The sequence below is a fragment of the Sphaerodactylus townsendi genome, linkage group LG03 (genome assembly GCF_021028975.2).
Source record: "Sphaerodactylus townsendi isolate TG3544 linkage group LG03, MPM_Stown_v2.3, whole genome shotgun sequence".
NCBI lineage: Eukaryota > Metazoa > Chordata > Lepidosauria > Squamata > Sphaerodactylidae > Sphaerodactylus > Sphaerodactylus townsendi.
The window spans coordinates 76,354,663-76,374,746 of NC_059427.1; the positions used below are offsets into that span (position 1 = coordinate 76,354,663).

A 20,084-nucleotide genomic window follows, 5' to 3' on the forward strand; every position below is an offset into this window, starting at 1 on the left:
TTTGTTCAGGTACTTTAAACAGTGAAATGGCAGGCAACTGCGATGCAAACAAAGGAGAACCTTCAGCAAATGGCAAGCAGCACAGAGGTCTCTGAAACGGCAGAAAATGGCAGACCCGAGCAGCTGAGAAAATGTAAGTGACAGCTTTGAAATTGGGCAGGTGAAATATGACATTTCCTGAGCTCCGCACACCAAGCAGGAAATGTCTTGAAGCCATCTTGGAAGGGAAATCACCAGTTTAGTGTTTCAAAATACACCAGGTTGAACTGAAATAAAACATCCTGAAGACACTGTCTGGAACTCTTTTCAATTACTTGAAAGTGGTGTTTTTCCCACGGCCAAAATATCCCAGGGGAAAACCGGGATCATACATACCAGGATGTTTGCATTCATACCAGGATGTTTCTATCTCGGTTTCTCCCTCCGCATGGTAGCCCGCCAGCGAGTTTAGGCTGGGAGGAAGAACTTGCATAACCCCCGGTTTAGTTTCATTTTTCTTGTTGATGTCGCCACGCATGCGCAAACTGTCACGTTTTTCCGCTGTTCTGATTGGCTTCAGCTGGCAAGGCGTGCAAAATAAATTGGTCTATCTCCTGCAGTGTTTGCATGGGAATGGGAGTGGCACTTTTAAAAAATGAACCCCCAATTACATTGTTTTTTGAAAGGCACGGGATAAGGAAAATCTTATGGGACGGGCCCAAGTTAGGCTCGGAAGCCATGCAAAAATCATGGCCAAAACGGAATTATAGATCTCCTTATCTCAGGATATATTGGCCGTGAGGAAAACACCAGTGTCATCCTATGCAGAATTTCAACCTGCTAAGCCCATTGACTTCAGTGGATGTAGAGCAGTATAATTTTGTTTAAGATGGCACTTTGAAAACTAGGAAAAAAATTAATAGTACTAGGTGGTCATATAGTATATAGAAACAATGTTTAAGCCAGACTCTGGCTGTTTCTGAAATCTTATTCTGAGAGGTCAAAAACAATACGAAAGAACAATTGTGTCTCATCTTGTGCAGTAGCATGCAGTGCAGTTAAACCTGCAGAACATACATGGGGCTGCATGGTTATTACTTAGCAGTCAGATAACTAAAGTGAAGTCTCAGATAAACAGAAACAAATTAAGCCCTTCAGAATTTTCATTTTATTGGCTTTGTTTTTCAGTGGCCTTATAGTACTGAATAGCAACCTCAGCTATGTCTTGGAACCACTTCCTCATAACCAGGAGCAACACTTAATCTACAGAACTGAACATTTCAAGTTTCCCAGGGGTACCTGTGGATCCAAGCAGTCAGGCTCAGAGGCCATAGAATGGCTCACTGAGCTGACAGACCAAGCTGAGCCAAGCTATCATAGAGTGAGTATTTCTTAATTATTCCATTACATTTTATAAGATGTAAGATTTTAGAAAAATAAGAATTTCTGTAGCAGTTTTCTTAGATGCTCAGAATACCTTGTACACTTTGCTTATAATTCTTACTGCAGTTCTATATGGAATTGCAGTACATTGCCTAATTGTTAGAAAAAGAGCATGGAGATTGAAAAAAAAAAGTAGTTTATGCAAAGGCCATACCAGATATGTCATAAGAGATCTGTGATCCATAACTTCCATGCTTTTTTGTTTTGTTTTTACTTTCAAAGTGGCATGAGTAGAGACACAGGGCTTGGTGGCTATGTTTTCCCCACTGGAACAAAACAATTTAAATTGCCAAAACAGTATGAGAGAAAGAGTTGAACACCCCATTCCTCAACCATTGCTTCCTTTATCCAAATTTTGAGTGTACTTTCTCCAGTAGCTTAGATAGAAGTTTGAAAATAATGCTGTGAATTCCAATCATACAGGCCCTTTCCCCACTCACCTTTGCCCGAGGGTTGCTGCGGGCAATTCCCGGCGCGCACAATTCCTGGTGCGCGCCCTGGCTTCCCCACGACCTCGCGCTCTGTGCGGGGTCGTCAAAAGGCGCCATTTCAAAAGGCTCCAGGAATTCCGCGCGTCAAGGGGGCGGGAGAGAGGCAGCGTCGGGGCAGCTGCGTTCTCACCACCCCTGAAGTGGGGAGGGCAGCTGGACCCCATGCTACTTGAGGAGAGTAGCGTGGGGCTTAAGGTAAGTGGGGAAAGGGCCACAGAGAAGTTGCACAAGGAAGGGCTAAGTTCCAAATAAGATAACATAAACCAGAAAGTAAAATTACACTCAAGTAGATATCATCAATTTTATTTAAAGCATAGATTGATATTGAGGATGCATAATATGAAAATGCACAAAATACAAAAGTACAAATGAAAATTGGTAATTAAGTCTGTGTGGTAACTCCTACTGTTAAATGAAAGCCTAATTGTGAATTCTGTATAGAGATTTATTATGGTTGATTTTCAAGTCCTTTCTCATTGGATTGTTTAAACAAGGAAGTTTCAGGCTAAAAGAAAACGAAACCAAGCTTTGAAGGATCTCTTATAAATGGTGTTATGCTGTCCACATTATCTTAAGTGGTATTTCAACATAAACTCACGCCTACAGGTCTCTCTAGATTATGACTTGTTAAGCGTCCCTTCACTGGGCTCAAGATGAGATTTCTAAAAGAGATAACAATATAGGTTCTGCTAAACAATTCAAAAATACATCAATGACATTTATGTGCCAAAAGCAGTTACAGAAAAAACTTACATGAACTTATACAAAAAAATAACTTGGAAATAATTAACAAATAAACTCAAAAGAGGAAATACTATTCCTGTAGACTGGCGATCATATGTCTCAGTTGCTCACCTGTGTTCCCAGGTGCAGTTTACACAAGTAAACATGAAGTAATCTTCAAGGAAACACGAACCATTAATGGGTTACAGCTGTGGTACTGCTGTCTTATTTGCTACATGGTGTTGAAATGTATGAATTTGAATCCAAATATGTATTCAACTCATGGTTCAAGGCTGTCCAAATGAAAAATAAAGGAAGATTCAAGTTGCGATAGTTTTCTCCATGAATGTGCAATTAAAGCTTTATTATCAAGTTTAACAAAACCAAAAATCTTTTGGAGCATGCCCCTTCTTGAAGAAGTGAGTAGTTAAAGGGACATCCACTATTTTATTGTGGATTCTTGAGATATGCTCCAAGGTACAAACCTTGTTTAGCTGTATCATTTTTGCAGTGTATAGTTTTTTGGCAAGGACATGTGATGAGATATGTAGAGTTACAATTGGTAAATTGCCTGAGATCTTTTTTATAATTTTTAGATGAATGAACAAATGGTTTGGTTTCTATTGAGCATTTGCATGCCAGGCAGTTGGCACACTTGTAATGTCCCTGTGCATTGGATCTCACTGTTTCTAGTACCCTGAAACCAAATCTGATTAATAGGTCCGTGTCCTCTTGAGTCTAAATAAGGGTGATTGGTGGCAACCAGATATTTCTGATACAATTGGCCAGTATTTACATATTTTATTTATTTATTTATTTATTTATTTATTTATTTATTTATTTATTTATTTATTTATTTATTTATTTATTTATTATATTTGTAAACCGCCCCATCCCCTAAGGGCTCTGGGCGGTGGACAGCAAACATCATAAACAATTCAATTCAACAAGCAGTCACATTTAAAATCAATAAATACATAAATTACATAAAATTACAGCGTTCCATGTAAGTCACATGACGTTCAGTATTAAACTATCAATAGATAAAAAGACCCCTCCCAGAGAGGGGGTGGTATAGATGTTATAGGCTCCCAAGATGATAGAGGGAGGAACAGGAAGGGCGCACACCATCAATGGCTGGCTTCCCCAAAGGCCCGGTGGAACAATTCGGTCTTACAGGCCCTGCGGAACTCTCCAAGATCCCGCAGGGCCTGGACAGATGGTGGGAGAGTGTTCCACCAGGCTGGAGCCAGGGCCATAAAGGCCCTGGCTCGGATGGAAGCCAGCCGTATCATTGAGGGGCCGGGGACCACCAGTAAATTGGCCTCTGCTGAACGTAGAGGCCATGCAGGGACATATGCGGTAAGGCGGTCTCGAAGGTACGAGGGCCCCAGGCCGCGCAGAGCCTTAAAGGTTAATACCCATACCTTGTGGATGATCCGGAATTCCACTGGGAGCCAGTGCAGCTGGCGCAATACAGGCTGGATATGGTCACAATAGGCACCACCTGTAAGTAGGCGCGCTGCTGCATGCTGGATCAGCTTCAGCTTCCGGATCAGGTGCAAGGGTAGGCCAGCGTAGAGCGAATTACAATAGTCTAACCTGGAGGTGACCGTTGCATGGATCACAGTGGCCAGGTCAGCTTGGGAGAGGAAGGGGGCCAGCCGTCGGGCCTGACGGAGATGGAAAAACGCAGCCCGGGTTGTATGGACCACCTGGGTCTCCATTAAAAGAGACGAATCCAGGTGGACCCCCAGGCTGCGAACAGAGGGGGCCGGTGCCAATGAGGCCCCCCTCCCACACCGGTGGCTGGAAATCCCCAACCTCCCCTTCGTGTCTCAGCCAGAGGATCTCCGTCTTCGATGGGTTTAGTTTTAACCTGCTCTGTTGCAACCAACCAGCGACCGCCTCCAGACAGTGCTGTAGAGCTGCAGGGGCGATGGCCGCTCTCCCCTCCATCAACAGAATGAGCTGAGTGTCATCAGCGTACTGGTGACAAATCAGCCCAAAGCTCCGTACCAACTGAGCAAGGGGTCGCATATAGATATTAAATAATAGCGGAGATAGAAGCGCACCCTGGGGCACACCGCACTGAAGCGGGCACCGTCGGGAGGGCTGATCTCCGCACCACACTTGCTGAGTCCGGTCCCGGAGAAATGAGACAATCCACTGAAGGACAGTGGCCCGCACTCCGGAAACGGCCAGGCGGTGGGCCAAAAGATCGTGGTCGACCACGTCAAACGCTGCGGTCAGATCTAACAATACCAGCAGCACCGAACCGCCTCGGTCCAGCTGCATGTGTCTGTGACGGCGACAAGAACGGTCTCCGTCCCATGCCCAGCACGGAAGCCGGACTGGAAGGGGTCAAAGGCCGATGTGTCCTCCAGGAAACCCTGAAGCTGCTCCAGCACCACTCTCTCAATTACCTTCCCCAGAAACGAAAGATTCGAGACAGGCGTGGTGGTGGCCAGATCTCCAGGATCTAACGGTGGTCTTTTTAAGAGTGGGCAGACCACTGCCTCCTTCAACCCACCTGGAAAGACTCCTTGCTCAAGGGAGCCATTGATGATATTCAACAGGTGGGGTCGTAGCTCCTCCCGGCAGACTTTAACAAGCCAGGAGGGGCACGGATCCAGAGGACAGGTAGTAGGTTTAACAGCAGCCAGGGCCCTGTCAACAGCGGCCTTAGAGAGCAGGGCAAACCGGGCCAAACAAGGGCCTGAAGACGGCAAGGGAGCCTCCAGTTCACTAATTGTAGTCAAAGTAGCGGGGAGGTCCTGGCAGAGCGACGCGACTTTATCTGCAAAAAAGCTCATAAATGCCTCACAGCCTATAGCCAATTGATCATTTGCAGACCTCTGAGGTAGTGAGGTCAGAGACCGAATCACACGAAACAGTTGTGCCGGGCGAGAGCTAGCAGACGCGAGAGAGGAGGAAAAGAAAACTCTCTTCGCTTCCTTCATCGCCAACTCATAGGCCTTCATAAATGTCCTATAAGATGTTCGCGCCACTCCATCACGAGTTTTCCTCCACTTTCGCTCTAGACGTCTGAGTTCTCGTTTCATCTGGCGTAGCTCCTCGGTATACCCGGGGGCCAGCCGGGAACGTGGACACAGAGGTCGCCGGGGAGCAACAGCCTCGATGGCATTGGCTAGACGGGAGTTCCAGTCAGCCACCTGCTCATCGAGTGTGCCGGCAGGTTCAGATTCCCGTAGAGCATTCAGGAAACCAATTGGATCCATAAGTCTCCGCGGGCGGACATAAATCAGTCCGTCGCCTAGACAGGGGCAGTGGGGCATGTCCACCCGAACCTTCAGGGCATAATGGTCGGACCATGGCACTCTGTCAATAGAGGATACGGCCATATCAACCCCTGAACCAAAGACCAGATCCAGAGTGTGACAGGCCTCATGAGTGGGGCCAGAGTTCACCAAGGAGAGGCCTAGTGTCGCCATGGATGACACCAGGTCCGCAGCCACTGTACAGGAGGCAGTGTCGACATGGACATTGAAGTCCCCCAAAACAATAAGTTTGGGAAACCGCAATGCCCAGTCGGCCACCACCTCTAGCAGCTGTAGCAGGCTACCTCCCGGTGCGCTAGGCAACCGGTACACCAGGAGGACAGCCAACCTCTCCGAGGCCAACCACTCTAGGCCAATACACTCTATACCACTGATCTCTGGGACAGGGCCAGCCCTGAAGGGTATAGAATCTCGGATGAACATCGCGACACCACCACCCCGGCCCTGGGTTCGAGACCGGTGGAGGCACGCGAAACCTGGGGGGCCGACCTCGCGCAAGGCAACAGTCGCGCCTTCACGCACCCAGGTTTCGGTGACACAAGCCAGGTCCATCTGCAGCTCTCCAAGGAAATCCCGGAGCACTTCGGTGTTATTATTGATCGACCTGGCATTGATCAACACCAGGGACGAAGCAGGGGATGTCTGAACTCTGCCACCATCGTACATTGGAATAGGACGGAGGTCAGAAGGCGAGCGAGCATAACCATATCTCGTCCACCTTCTCTCACATGGCCGCCGCCTACCGTCATACTTACCCCGTCCCACCAACACTGGGATCCTCAGCCCCATAGGTGGCGCCCCCTGTCCTAACCGCCTCCTCTATCTAAAAAACCCCACTAAATCCCACTACTAGTGGGCCTAGTCTTGCCACTAAACTAACTCTACTAGCCTACTCTAACGTCTAATACTAACCATTAAGCAAGATAAATAATTCACTACACCTAGTCTACACCTAATAACTTCACTAATATGAAGTAATGAAAACAGGAAAAAAGAGAGAAAAAAGGTAAAGTCACCAACAAAATCTACTTAACAGCATCCCAATGCTCCCACCACTGGACTGCAGTAGATAATTCTTATATAAGAATTATCCTATAATTCTTTGGATCTTATGGCTCAGAGAAGAATAGGTGTAGAGAAAGAGGCTGACTGCCACTTCTCAAAACGTGGCTCAGGATTTTGAAATGCACAACAAAAACTCAGAGGCTGAAACTTTAAAATAAAATATTTTTTGGGTTTATTGAGAGCCGCACCTTCTTAATAAACAAAATAATAATAAGGAATAATCAAAGGTTAAAATAACACAGTAAAACAACGGTAGCATGGCATGAAACTGTAAGCAAAGATCAAAACAGAAAATATTGCGAACCAAGCTGGTCTGGCAGAGTTTAAGTTATTCAAAACAACTTTGATAACATACAAAAAAACAAACAAAGATACGCTCATGCAGTACAGAGTAACAGGCAATAGAAACAGAAGGAAAAGAAAGGTAGATCTAGAGTGAGAGCATTGAAAGCAATTATACAAAATTATTGCTGAGTTAGCTTAAACGAACCAATTAAACTCTCACAACAATTTACAAAGACAGCATAGTGTAAAAACATTGTTACCACCAGGTGTAATGCTTAAGGAAGGTCGTTAAAGTCCTAATAAGAAAAAAATACTTTCAGCTGGGGTGTAACTCCCAGCTCAAACAGAATAGAATTAAAGTGACCAAGGCAATTTCTCCACAATAGGTCAAACTGTAAAAAATTCTATCTACAGAGTATTTCTGTTTTGGTTTAAACAAGGATTCCTTAGAAATGCTATCAGCCTTGTTCCTAGCATTTTTATAACCTGCCAGGGATACTCCTTATTGAATAGATGGACCTTTACCATACGTGCCACTTTCTTATAATCTCTTGGGTGCAAACACTTCCTCTTTGCCCTCAAGAATTAGCTGTAGGGTAAATTATATTTCATATGGTAGGGATGAAAAGACTGGAAATGAAGCAAGGGATTTTTATTCACTGGTTTTTCCAATCAGACGAATCCCTTGCATATCAAAGCTAATGTGACCCTAAGCCACTGGATGGATTCAGGATTGAGTTGGAAAGTGGATTGCAAACTGTAGTTCCAGTTTACACTCTTACCCTCAAAGCTATGGCGGATTCCGCATGGGCCAAAAACAGCAGTGTGAAAACAATGTAAACCCTTTTACACCCTTTTAAATCATTTTAGACCCTTTTCACTGTTGGAATAAGCGACTTCTGCATGCCTGGACACTGGGGGGTGCTGTATATCATTCTAACTGTGATGTTGCCTCTCTTGTTTGCCCTCCTTGTCTGGGCCAGGAGACCGCCCACTAACTTCCTTTCTTCCCCATGCTAGCTTCACTTCTGCTCTAGCCTTTGAACCGAGCGCATGGTCAATGGCAGCCTGCTCAGTGGGGCCTTTCCCACTGCAGCATCCTCTCACATCCACACACGTGATGGCGTGTTAGTTGTGCCCACTTGTCATAGGGAAAGTAATCTCTTTAGATAGGGTTCTTTCTATTTCCCTTTTCTTGGAACAAAGTTGTGAACTGAAGATGATTGAATAAATGTAAGTTTTACCTTTTACATTTATGTCTCTGGAGAACTTTCTATAAACTGCAGTCACACACACTACTGGGCATATCCATGACTCTAAACGAAATCTAACATTCACACCACTGTTTTTGGTCCATGCAGGATCCGCCTTTGACAAACACCTTTTTAATGCATTTATTCTGGAAAAAATCCAGCAATCAAAAAGAAGTTTCTACCAAGCAAGCAATCACTTCAATTTAGGAAAGTGCATGCCTTTGTAGTACTACAAGATTCCTATTTAGTTTTCTGCAGCAGCCTAGCATGGCTGTCCCTCACGATATCGTAAAGATAGATTTATTATGGAATGAACTTCCATGAATTAGCATTGTGATGTCATAAAGGCCATGCCACAATAAAGGTTAATCTTTTGAGATGCCACAAAACTCCTTTTTGTTTCTGCTGTATTGGTTACATGTCTGGCTTTTGTCGTTAATTTTTCTTTTCAGACCACAGTAATTCTATCAGCCTCTAAAGTCATTGATTTCAACAGCTTAGTCTGGCATAATCTTGCATATGATTGCACTATGAAAGAATGACAGATACTTTTCAGATTTTTTGAAAAAATTCTTTGCTAGATCACAGTAAGCTACCTTTTAATCCAGGGGTCCCCCACCATTTTGAGCCTGCGAGCAAATTTGAAATTCTTATGTGGCATGGTGAGCATAGCAACAAAATAGATGGCATAACATGGCTGTTGCATGAAGTTGAGCTAACTGAAGTTGAGCTTACTGATTGCCACTGCCAAACTTCAGTAACACAGGGCAAATTCTTGTGCTGTTGTGGCAGTTGCTACCAAAGCAATATTTTTTAAAATCTGCATAGCCAATCAGAAGGCTTGCTGGGTGAAAGCCCTATCTGGCCCCATCTACTTTCTCAAAACACTTGGTGGCCACCAGAAAATATGTCAGTGGTTGCCATGGCACTCACAGGTACCACATTGGGGACCCCATACGATTGAGAAGTGCTGTTGTAACCCCCATGCCCAGAATGGGTTGAACCAGTAAGGGGGTGGAGACTCAGAGCAGCAGAAAGGCTGCAGAGCTCTTTGGAGAAGACAAGGCTACCAGACTCGGACCTTGATTTCTATAAGCCCTTAACACCTTGTTAAGGGTTTCTTTTTGTGGTTGTAAAGGGTGAGAGTTCTCCTGGAAACCTTCATCATGTTGCATCCTGTTCATCAAGCCCTTGGAGTCTTCAGGAGCCAACCCACTTGCAAAGAAGAATTGGACTTGGCAGTATCAGTAGACTGTAACTAGAAGGACTTGAAATGCAACCTGAACAGGACTTTGAATTGTAATGTTAAATGTTGATGTTTAATGTTATTTGTAAAGAGAAGTAAACTGTTTTGTTTAAATTTGGTTCTTTGCAACTCCTTCCAAGTACTGCCCCACAGAACCCACAGAAAGAGGTTACAAAATGGTGCCCAACCAGCGTGGGGCTTGGAAGTGAGATTGCAAATATAAATTGCTTGCAATGGAAGTGTGCAGCAAGTTGGGGTTTGATCCCCATATAACTGTTTTGTTATTCGATGTAAGTTCAAGAGATGTTGCTGTGTGAATTTGAAACACATGATTCTGTTTGGAAGTTAAATGAAGGAAGGGATTCCAGTTGCAATCCCCCATCCCTTCTGCAAACTGCTTGGCTGAACTGCAACAATTGCTGTAAAGAGTTTTGCAAACTGCCAGTGCAGCTAAACTTAAGAGAAAGACAATGTTCTGCATTCAGATGCACCAAATGTGGTTCCTCCAAGTACAGGAATCTCTGGGGAAATCATTGTTTAATGATTTCAAGAGTTGCATTGTAATTACTGTTGGGACGACAGAATTTTAGTGGGGGAGAATGTAACCCCCATGCCCAGAATGGGTTGAACCAGTAAGGGGGTGGAGACTCAGAGCAGCAGAAAGGCTGCAGAGCTCTTTGGAGAAGACAAGGCTACCAGACTCGGACCTTGATTTCTATAAGCCCTTAACACCTTGTTAAGGGTTTCTTTTTGTGGTTGTAATGGGTGAGAGTTCTCCTGGAAACCTTCATCATGTTGCATCCTGTTCATCAAGCCCTTGGAGTCTTCAGGAGCCAACCCACTTGCAAAGAAGAATTGGACTTGGCAGTATCAGTAGACTGTAACTAGAAGGACTTGAAATGCAACCTGAACAGGACCTTGAATTGTAATGTTAAATGTTGATGTTTAATGTTATTTGTAAAGAGAAGTAAACTGTTTTGTTTAAATTTGGTTCTTTGCAACTCCTTCCAAGTACTGCCCCACAGAACCCACAGAAAGAGGTTACACTGTGTTACGAGACAATACCCATCCATTAACATTTTGTAGCTCCCCATGCTAGGCATTTATGGTTTTTCTTCATTGATATTTATAATGAAAACCTGCTTTATAATGAAAACATGGTTTGATAAGCACTAGTAATCAGGTACTGCCAAGTTTCTATTTACACACTTTCTTCTTTTATCAGTGATTATGTTATAAGGAAATGCATTTTAAACAGTTTTTTGATAGAGGTGGGCTTTCTTTGCTTCACAGGTAAAGAGGGATGATGAACAGTCTACTAAATTTGTGGAACTTCTTCTAGTTGCTGATTATGCGGAGGTAAGAAAGAATGCATTGCCTGTATCAAATCAGAATCAAGTTTGGGATAGACAGTTCAGATACCAACAGTGGTGATAATGTATTTGGCTACATTTTTCTGAACCCACGCTGGCAATGGTCTCCTCTAGACCTGCAGTCATAACTCCCATTTCAGCTATAAGACTCACTGAAATGATCAGTAAAAAAAAAAAGGGAGGGGATCAATCATTTGTTTTGGGTCAACTATGGAAGCAGCTAACACAACTATAACAATTTCCTGTCAGCAGATGCATATGCATGGAGACTGTTTCTAATCAGTAACCTGGAGCTGGTTGGCTTGAGTTGGATCCATGTCACGTTAGCCATTCCCTTGAGTGTTAGGTCATTCATGCATCTTTTATTTTAATGACATTGTTTCCTGGCATGCTTTTCTGAAAATATGTGATTGCAGGTCATATAATTTCTCGGGGTAACTTGATCCTCTTACAGATCTCTGCATGACTGCTTTTTTCCTCACTTATAATTTTGCTATGGTCATGAAGTGCATATAATCAACATCACATACACCCAAACTCAGGATTGAGATGCTGTAGCCTGATTCCTCCAGGCATAAGATAGTTAATATCATAGCTGGCAATTTCTGATCATTTTGTTGTGACTGTGTGAATGAGCCGTCCAGTGCCATTCATATGTATAAAGTCTGCTGTTAAAGGAGTGCAGCTGCTGCTGAATCACTGGCTATGATGTATGCTGAATGAAACTGGAGTGGTAATAATTTTCCGGTTCCTGGGCCGTGAGAAGCTATAAGAAAAATGCAAAGAATACTGGTTTGCTACATTTGCTTGCCATATGCCTTTTACTAGACGAATGAAACAAATTAATTTGGGGACCACACAGAAAATGGGAAAAATGATGTTAAAAATACTGCAGTGTTTCTATGTCAAAAGGATGCGACTAGCGTAGGGTTGCCAGTCAGTAACTGGCAATTGGCAGGAGTCTGGAGGACAGGGACACAGTGGGGAGCAACATCAGTGTGATGATTAAAATGAAAACATAGAGTTTCCAGGTGTTCTTGGAAGTGTTATAATGCCAGAGCACCAATGACAATTTTTTTCTTCATTTTTCTCTACTGGCTGACGGAGCAGCAGTTGGTAGAAGGGGTTACTGGCAGGATCCTTCCCACCACAGTGGGAGATCTAGCAGCCTTAGACTAGGGTCCTTTTAATAACTTTCTCTTCACCAGACACTGCTCTAGGTTTTTTCACTTTCTCACCTCCCTCGCTGCACCAGGGATCCCAGCCAAAATAAGATTCTTGGACAGAATTTTGTGTCTTGGATATAAAACCCACCCAAGCCTCTGTGGCTAATGATGGAGAGAAGAGGTCAATCGGATAAATACATTTTTTTTAAACTTGCCAAGAAAAAAGTTTATTGAAAATGAATAACCTAAATAGGGAGAAATAGTAACAGGCAACATGGAGATAAGGGACCCCAGTTTTTAAATCATTCATACCTGGGGAAAAATTTCAGGCAGGCTTGTGTACTATAATACATTATTGATCAGAACTGTTGCAAATATACACAGCACCTCCCAAAATTCTTCCCTATAGGACAGCATAAGGAAAGTGTCTGATCCCTGTGCTGTCTTTATCCCACTGTCCTGTTATACTGACCCTTTCACCAAACTCTGTAATTCCCAATTTTCAACGCCAAAATCTCAGCTGTCAGTTCTTAACTAACCCACAACTGGACCCACAACTCCCAATGGTTGTTAGAGTTCTGAACTCATTGGCTTGTCTATTGCTTAGTGATTTTGTTCTTCTGTCTCTGTAACAATATATCTAGTTATTTTCAATTGTTTATTCTGTTTTATGATTTATTTAAGCAATTCAACATTTATTTTCAACATGTGCTGGAAGAAAAGAGATTTATTATGTGTCATTATTAGAAGAAAAGCATTTGCAAACTGTCATGGGATATAGTAAAATCTCTGTTTAAACTCAGATGATTAATAACATTGGATAGCTTCCTAGCTTAGCATTATGAAATAACTATACTGAAATCCCATAGGAACTTGACATGTTTAGGAATAGCAGGGATCTACAGAATGATTCTGAATTGCTTTCCCCTCATCTTTCTCTCTCTCTTTTTTTAGTTTCAGAAAAATAATCATGATCTTCAAGCAACAAAAAATAAATTGGTTGAGGCTGCTAATTATGTAGATAAGGTAAGTCCAGATATGTATGCTTTATTTTAGAAAATGTATATGCACATATTTGATTAGTGTTCTATTATTGTGTTACAGTAATTATTTGCAGTTGGGTTTCTTAAGAACATAAGAACATAAGAACAAGCCAGCTGGATCAGACCAAAGTCCATCTAGTCCAGCTCTCTGCTACTCGCAGTGGCCCACCAGGTGCCTTTGGGAGCTCACATGTAGGATGTGAACGCAATGGCCTTCTGCGGCTGTTGCTCCCGATCACCTGGTCTGCTAAGGCATTTGCAATCTCAGATCAAGGAGGATCAAGATTGGTAGCCATAAATCGACTTCTCCTCCATAAATCTGTCCAAGCCCCTTTTAAAGCTATCCAGGTTAGTGGCCATCACCACCTCCTGTGGCAGCATATTCCAAACACCAATCACACGTTGCGTGAAGAAGTGTTTCCTTTTATTAGTCCTAATTCTTCCCCCAGCATTTTCAATGAATGCCCCCTGGTTCTAGTATTGTGAGAAAGAGAGAAAAATTTCTCTCTGTCAACATTTTCTACCCCATGCATAATTTTGTAGACTTCAATCATATCCCCCCTCAGCCGCCTCCTCTCCAAACTAAAGAGTCCCAAACACTGCAGCCTCTCTTCATAGGGAAGGTGCTCCAGTCCCTCAATCATCCTTGTTGCCCTTCTCTGCACTTTTTCTATCTCCTCAATATCCTTTTTGAGATGCGGCGACCAGAACTGGACACAGTACTCCAAGTGCGGTCGCACCACTGCTTTATATAAGGGCATGACAATCTTTGCAGTTTTATTATCAATTCCTTTTCTAATGATCCCCAGCATAGAGTTTGCCTTTTTTACAGCTGCCATGCATTGAGTTGACATTCCCATGGAACTATCAACTAAGACGCCTAAATCCCTTTCCTGGTCTGTGACTGATAGCACTGACCCCTGTAGCGTGTATGTGAAGTTTGTAAACTTCTTGTGTGGATGAGAACAGCAGAGTTACTAATGGGTGCCACTGTGGAATAATAGTGCAGTAGGTAAAGGTTAGCTCTGCTCACAGATGCATTCCTCCATCAGTATAAGATGCAGTAGAGAGGTCTGAAAAAGGACTACTTTGGATTCAACTTTATCCTTTCAGGGTTGGAAAAATAGGGGAAGTCTCCTCAGGCAGAAGGAAGGGTTCATACTTTGCTTAGAGGAATAGTAGGGTACAGGCCACTAACTCCAGTTCTTATCTGCTTCAACCTCTCAGTTTTACAAATCCCTGAACATACGGATTGCTTTGGTGGGGCTCGAGGTCTGGAATGACCACAATAAGTGTGAAATCTCTTCGAATCCACATTCAACTTTGTGGTCTTTTCTTGCTTGGAGGCGCAAACAGCTATCGTATAAAAAGCATGACAATGCCCAGCTGATCACGTAAGTTGTGTTTATATGAATAGCAGAATCCCTTGAAATCTGAGTTCTGTTTTTAGGATATAAAATTATTATTCTGTGTAATCATTATATCTAATTCTGAGCCAAAGCCTCAGAATGTGTATTAAAAAAAAATCTGGACAATGGGCCCTTGTACTGAGAGGGGATTTTGCTTTACAAGCTTGGGGGAAGCCTTAGGTTTTGCAGAAACATATGCAATTTACAAAAATACATTGGTTAGAAAACCCCAAACCCCACAGAAGCAATATTTGCTGAAGCCCCTGAGATCTTGTGAGACAATAGTCCTTCCCCACAGCTAAAATAAGATGTCCTGGGGATGCAAAAAAAGGGGGGGGTGCCCTGGGAAGGCACTCTGCACAGCCTTTCCCCCCAAGATGCCCTTAGGATGCCTTATTTCTGCTCAAGGCATCTTTAAAAAAAACGCTTCAAAGTGCATCTTTCCCCCCTCAGCTGCCTGCAAGATGTCTCCTGCCTTCGCAGGGCCTGCAAGACGGAGCTGTTCCACCGGGCCTTTGGGGAGCCCGGCCGCTGATGCCCCCCCCCCCCACTTTCTAAAATCTGCACCAATCAAGCACCATCTTACATTTAAGTGTGTGTGTGTGTGTGTGTGTGTGTGTGTGTGTGTGTGTGTGTATCTTACAGCTATTGAAACAACTGATGTCGAATGGCAAAACATGAAGACAATGGTTCTTATAAATCCATTTGTTATAAGCATAATGGAGATTTGATTGGCTGTGCAGATTTTTTAAAATGTTGCTTTGGCAGCAGCATAAGGATCTACACTGAAGTTAAAGTGTGGCAATCAGTTTGTGACTGGCTCTGCCTCCTGTGGCAGCCATTTTTGCTGTGTTCACCATGTTACATCAGAATTCCAAATGTTCCCTCAGACTCAAAAAGGTTGGGGACACCAATTTACATATTTAGTCTTAAAGCAACTATGTATGTAGTGTTCGCACTGTATAATACAATATTATGTGCAAGTAATCTCTTTTCATCACATGTGTTTCAGTGGGATGGCTTTCCATGGTACTACTATTGGTTTGGCGCCCCTTATGACCATGTGTTCTGTCTACCAGTCTGGAGGAGTAAACATGGTAATATGTTCTTAATAAAATCATAAAAAGAACAGACATCAGGAAAATGTATGCCAGGGTCATTGAAATAAATGGCAGTGGTGCAAGTTCATGGTGGTGTACAAATCTGTCCAAGTGCTCCAGTCAACGAAATTTGAAGTTGCTGTATGGCATTGATTTGGCAGTATCTTCAAGACCAGAGGTCTGCAACCTGCGGCTCCAGAGCCGCATGTGGCTCTTTTAGCCTTATACTGGTGCTCCGCATGGCCTGGAGGTCGGAGGGTAGCATGGGCGTGTCCCTCCAGCCCTCCAGAGCAGTGCTGGAAGGAAAGGTGAGTGGAGAGGCTGAACCAGAGGCAGCTCCATGCATGAGGGCACCAATTTTCACGTCTCCTCCACACACCTCTCCTTCCAGCCCTGCTCTGGAGGGCTGGAGGGACATGCCCACACTGCCCTCCGACCCCTGGAGGTCGGAGGGTAATGTGGGCATGTCCCTCCAGAGCAGCCGCCACCCCCTGCCATTCCTGCAGCCACCATCCCCCTCTGCCCCATGGAGCAGTCAGGCAGAGGGGGTTTCCCTGCCTGGCGCCGCTGCCTCCCGCAGCGTGAGAGGTGACGGCACTGGGCAAGCCACAGCTGCCATCCCTCCTCTGCCCCACAGAGCAGGCTCGGGAGATCATCAGGGCCGTGGAAAACGGGTCCAAATGGCTCTTTGGGTGGTAATAGCTCTTTGGGTGCCTACCCCTGTTCGAGACAGACCAAAAAAAGTAACTTCACATAATGCACAGTGGCTTTTTCTGCACAGCACAAATAAAACATCTTGAGGGCATTAAAAGAAGTGCTTTGGGGAGGAAGTTCACATAGCTTTTTCCCCAAGACATCCTCAGAATGTTTTATTTCTGTTCAACCCAACTTATTTTGAAAATGCTAAACTAACTGTCTTTTAGATGGATTGAACACGTTTCCTGCTTGCTGTGCAGGAAGATGGATTGAACACGTTTCCTGCTTGCTGTGCAGAAATTAGGAAACATATTTTTCCTGCCCAATTTTAAAGCTCTTACTTATGGTTTTTCTCGCACCTGCCATTTTCTCCAAGGATTCTCTGTGCTGCCCACCATTTGCAGAAGGTTCCCACAGAGGTTTCATCTGCTTAAAGCTTACCCTGCCACCCACCATTTCCATCTAAAAAGTACATGAATAAAGCTAGTTTTCACTGCTGATTTGGCACACATATATTTTTCCTTTTTGTTTTGAGGGAGGTGTCTTTGAAGATACGAAGGCTTGAAATATGGACATATTGCCAATTCTCATATTGTGTCTTCATAACTTTGTATGCAATAACTTTGCCACGCAGTGGACGCTGGGGATGTGGGGAACATCCTGGCTCCCCGCGTCTAAACAAGAGAAAACCCCGCAGCTAATGGTGAGTGGGGAGCGACCCATAACTTTGAAGACACTTCCCCCCCCCCCCAAAAAAAAGAAAAAAAGGAACACGTTCGCAAAAGCAGCAGTGAAAACTAACTTTATTCATGAACTTTGGCAGGCACAAGCAGCTCACAAAACAGAAGTGAGAGCTCTAACAGTGAGGGGGAGTTGGGTAAAAGAACTGTTTTGGAGTGAAACGCTTTATTTATCCAAGCTATGTGGACAAAAAAAGCCAAAAACAGTTCTTTTAAAAATGTCTGCAAGCTATTTTATTTGTGTTGTGTGGATAAAGCAATTAATGAATGGAATTAGCTGCCACAAGGTATGATGATGGCCACTGGCATGGAAAGCTTGCAAAGGGATCTACAAATTTTGGAGATCTATTAGCAGTTATTAGCCAGAATAGCTAAATGGAACTTCCCTGTTCAGAAGCAGTACATTTGAATAACAGATGCTAGAGACAAACAAAAGGAAGAGGGCTGTTTATTTTATGTTCTGTTGGGGATTTGGTGGAATTACTTGGTTGGCCATAACTGGAAACAGGATACAGACCAGGTGGCTTGTTGATCTGATCTTGCAAGGCTGTTTTGATTACACTCTAGCCCATGTACACTGTGGATTTCAGTTGTGCACCTGGAATTGAATCAGTTTTGCAATCTCATTAAATCATTATGAATGTCCAGAGTGTATAGGCCAACCTGGTAATGGATAGGGTCAAGAACTCTGGGTTGGGAAATGCCTGGAGATTTAGGAGTGAAACCTAAGGGCACAATTTGGAGAGGGAAGGGACTTCAGTGGCGTATAATGCTATGAAGTCCACCCTCCAAAACTGCTGCTTTCTCTAGGTGAGCAAGGGTCTAGAGATCATATGTAATTCCAGGAGATCTCCAGGCTCTATGTGGAACCTGGTAACAGTTCTCCTTGGAGGTTTTGTGCAATTGTAGAGGATACGGCAGGTCCAGGAGAAGACTGCCATCCTTCTTGTTACTGATATCTGAAAAAATATGTACCAAACTCGCATCCGTATCATCAGGTATTCTGTTTTTGAGAAGGCTAATGAAACATAGTTATATTCTGTTTTTGAGAAGGTTTTTGAGAAGGCTAATGAAACATAGTTATATTCTGGGGAGTTGTGAACTTAGTGATGTTCCCTTGTTGTATTGTATTGTTGTTTTAACAAGATCCCTTGAGGACAAAATGTTTGTCTTAGTTTCACTTTTCACTTCTTATTTTGCTTGTTGTATGTGGCTGGTTATGACCTAACAGGGATCAGACTAAGTCTTGCCTCTACTGCAGTAAAGTTCTGAACTGTTTTGGTACCAGGTTAGGGTTGCAAGCCACTAGCTAGCAACTGGGAGACATGGACAGGGAGAGGGGCTGTCAGGCGTACAACTGCCAGGCCTCCAACTGTGATGTGAGGCCTGCAATTGAACGCTACCCTTGCCCACCACTGCTCCAATCAGTGGTGGGAGAATTTTTTTTTTAATGTCATTGTCCTGTGCACTGCTATGTTGATTCAGGGGAAAACCCAGAAATGACATAGGGCAGCTCTAGGAATCTCTTGAAACTCTATAGTTTCATCAGTTTTGTCCCAGAAGTGACGTAGCAGTGGACAGGGTGTTATGCCCAGAGTTGCCAGTTCTGGGTTGGAAAATATCTGGAGATTTTGGGGGTGGAGCCTGAAGAGGGTGAGGTTTGCGGAAGGGAGAGATTTCAGTGTGTATAATGCCATAGAATCCACCTTCCAAATCAGCCCTTTCTTCCATGTGAACTGATCCTTTTTGCCTGGACATCAGTTGTATAGCAGGAGATCTCCCATTTACCACCTGAAGGTTGACAACTGAAGTTGTGCCCTCTGCCCCAGTGCTCATCCCTGAGCATCCCACTGTTTCCCAACCATGGCAGCCCTAGTCAGGCAATTATGTAATGTCACAAAACCCAGAAGTATTATCAGACTTCTCTAAGAATTGCTGTCAACTCTTTGGTAAAACATAGGTAACATGGATAAATTGGATTGTTGTCACTTTCTAGTTTTCCCTCAGTGATGTCACATTGTCAATCAGTGGTGATTTTTGTAATGTATTTTTTCTTCCACTGACTGAAAGAGCAGCAGGAAAAAATAGGAGTTAGGAGCCCCCTCTCTGGCAAGAAACTAGCAAGTCTGTACCAGATTATGTGTAATGATTACACTGTTATTATATTCAAATGCTTTATTCAAAACATGCTCCTTCTGACCTTTCATTCTGTGCCTGGACAGGATCATTCTGATAATGCCATTGGAGTTGCAGCCACTATGGCACATGAGATGGGACATAACTTTGGCATGAGCCATGACTCAACTGGCTGTTGTACTGCAAGTGCTAAGGATGGAGGATGCATTATGGCTGCTGCAACAGGGTAAGTAGGCATTCCATAGTGTTCACTGTTATTAAGTTAAGCTGCACAGTTGTTCTTGACTTAATTTAAACCAAATTTTCTCTGAATCACAGTTCAGTCTGAGGTCAGTGTAAGGGAGGGGCTTTGGGGTCCCACTATCAACCTACCTCCCAGTCAGGCGATGCCTAGATGGAGTCTGGAGTTCTCCCAGAATTACAACTAATCTTCAGACTACAGAGATCAGGTTCACTGGAGGAAACAGCAGTTTCAGTAGACACAGTGGAGCTAAATCCATACTGAGTGACCTGCTCTTCCCAAAGTCCACCCTCCTCAGGATCTCCCCAACTGCTCAATCTTCAGGAATTTCCCAACCCAAAGTTGGCTATCCTATTCTCCATATCACCTATGGACATTACCGGCTGGCCACCC

General features: G+C 43.8%; 1 protein-coding gene across 2 annotated transcripts in view; it reads left to right on the forward strand.

The window, feature by feature from the left end:
* ADAM19 (ADAM metallopeptidase domain 19) overlaps positions 1–20,084 on the forward strand; it is an 82,048-nt gene that overhangs the window by 42,411 nt on the left and 19,553 nt on the right. For both annotated transcript variants that reach the window (XM_048491118.1, XM_048491119.1), the window contains exons 6-11: positions 1,168–1,360; positions 11,081–11,146; positions 13,281–13,352; positions 14,597–14,763; positions 15,791–15,875; positions 19,537–19,676. In XM_048491118.1, coding sequence (XP_048347075.1) covers positions 1,168–1,360; positions 11,081–11,146; positions 13,281–13,352; positions 14,597–14,763; positions 15,791–15,875; positions 19,537–19,676 — 723 coding nt within the window. The remainder of the gene's footprint in view (positions 1–1,167; positions 1,361–11,080; positions 11,147–13,280; positions 13,353–14,596; positions 14,764–15,790; positions 15,876–19,536; positions 19,677–20,084) is intronic.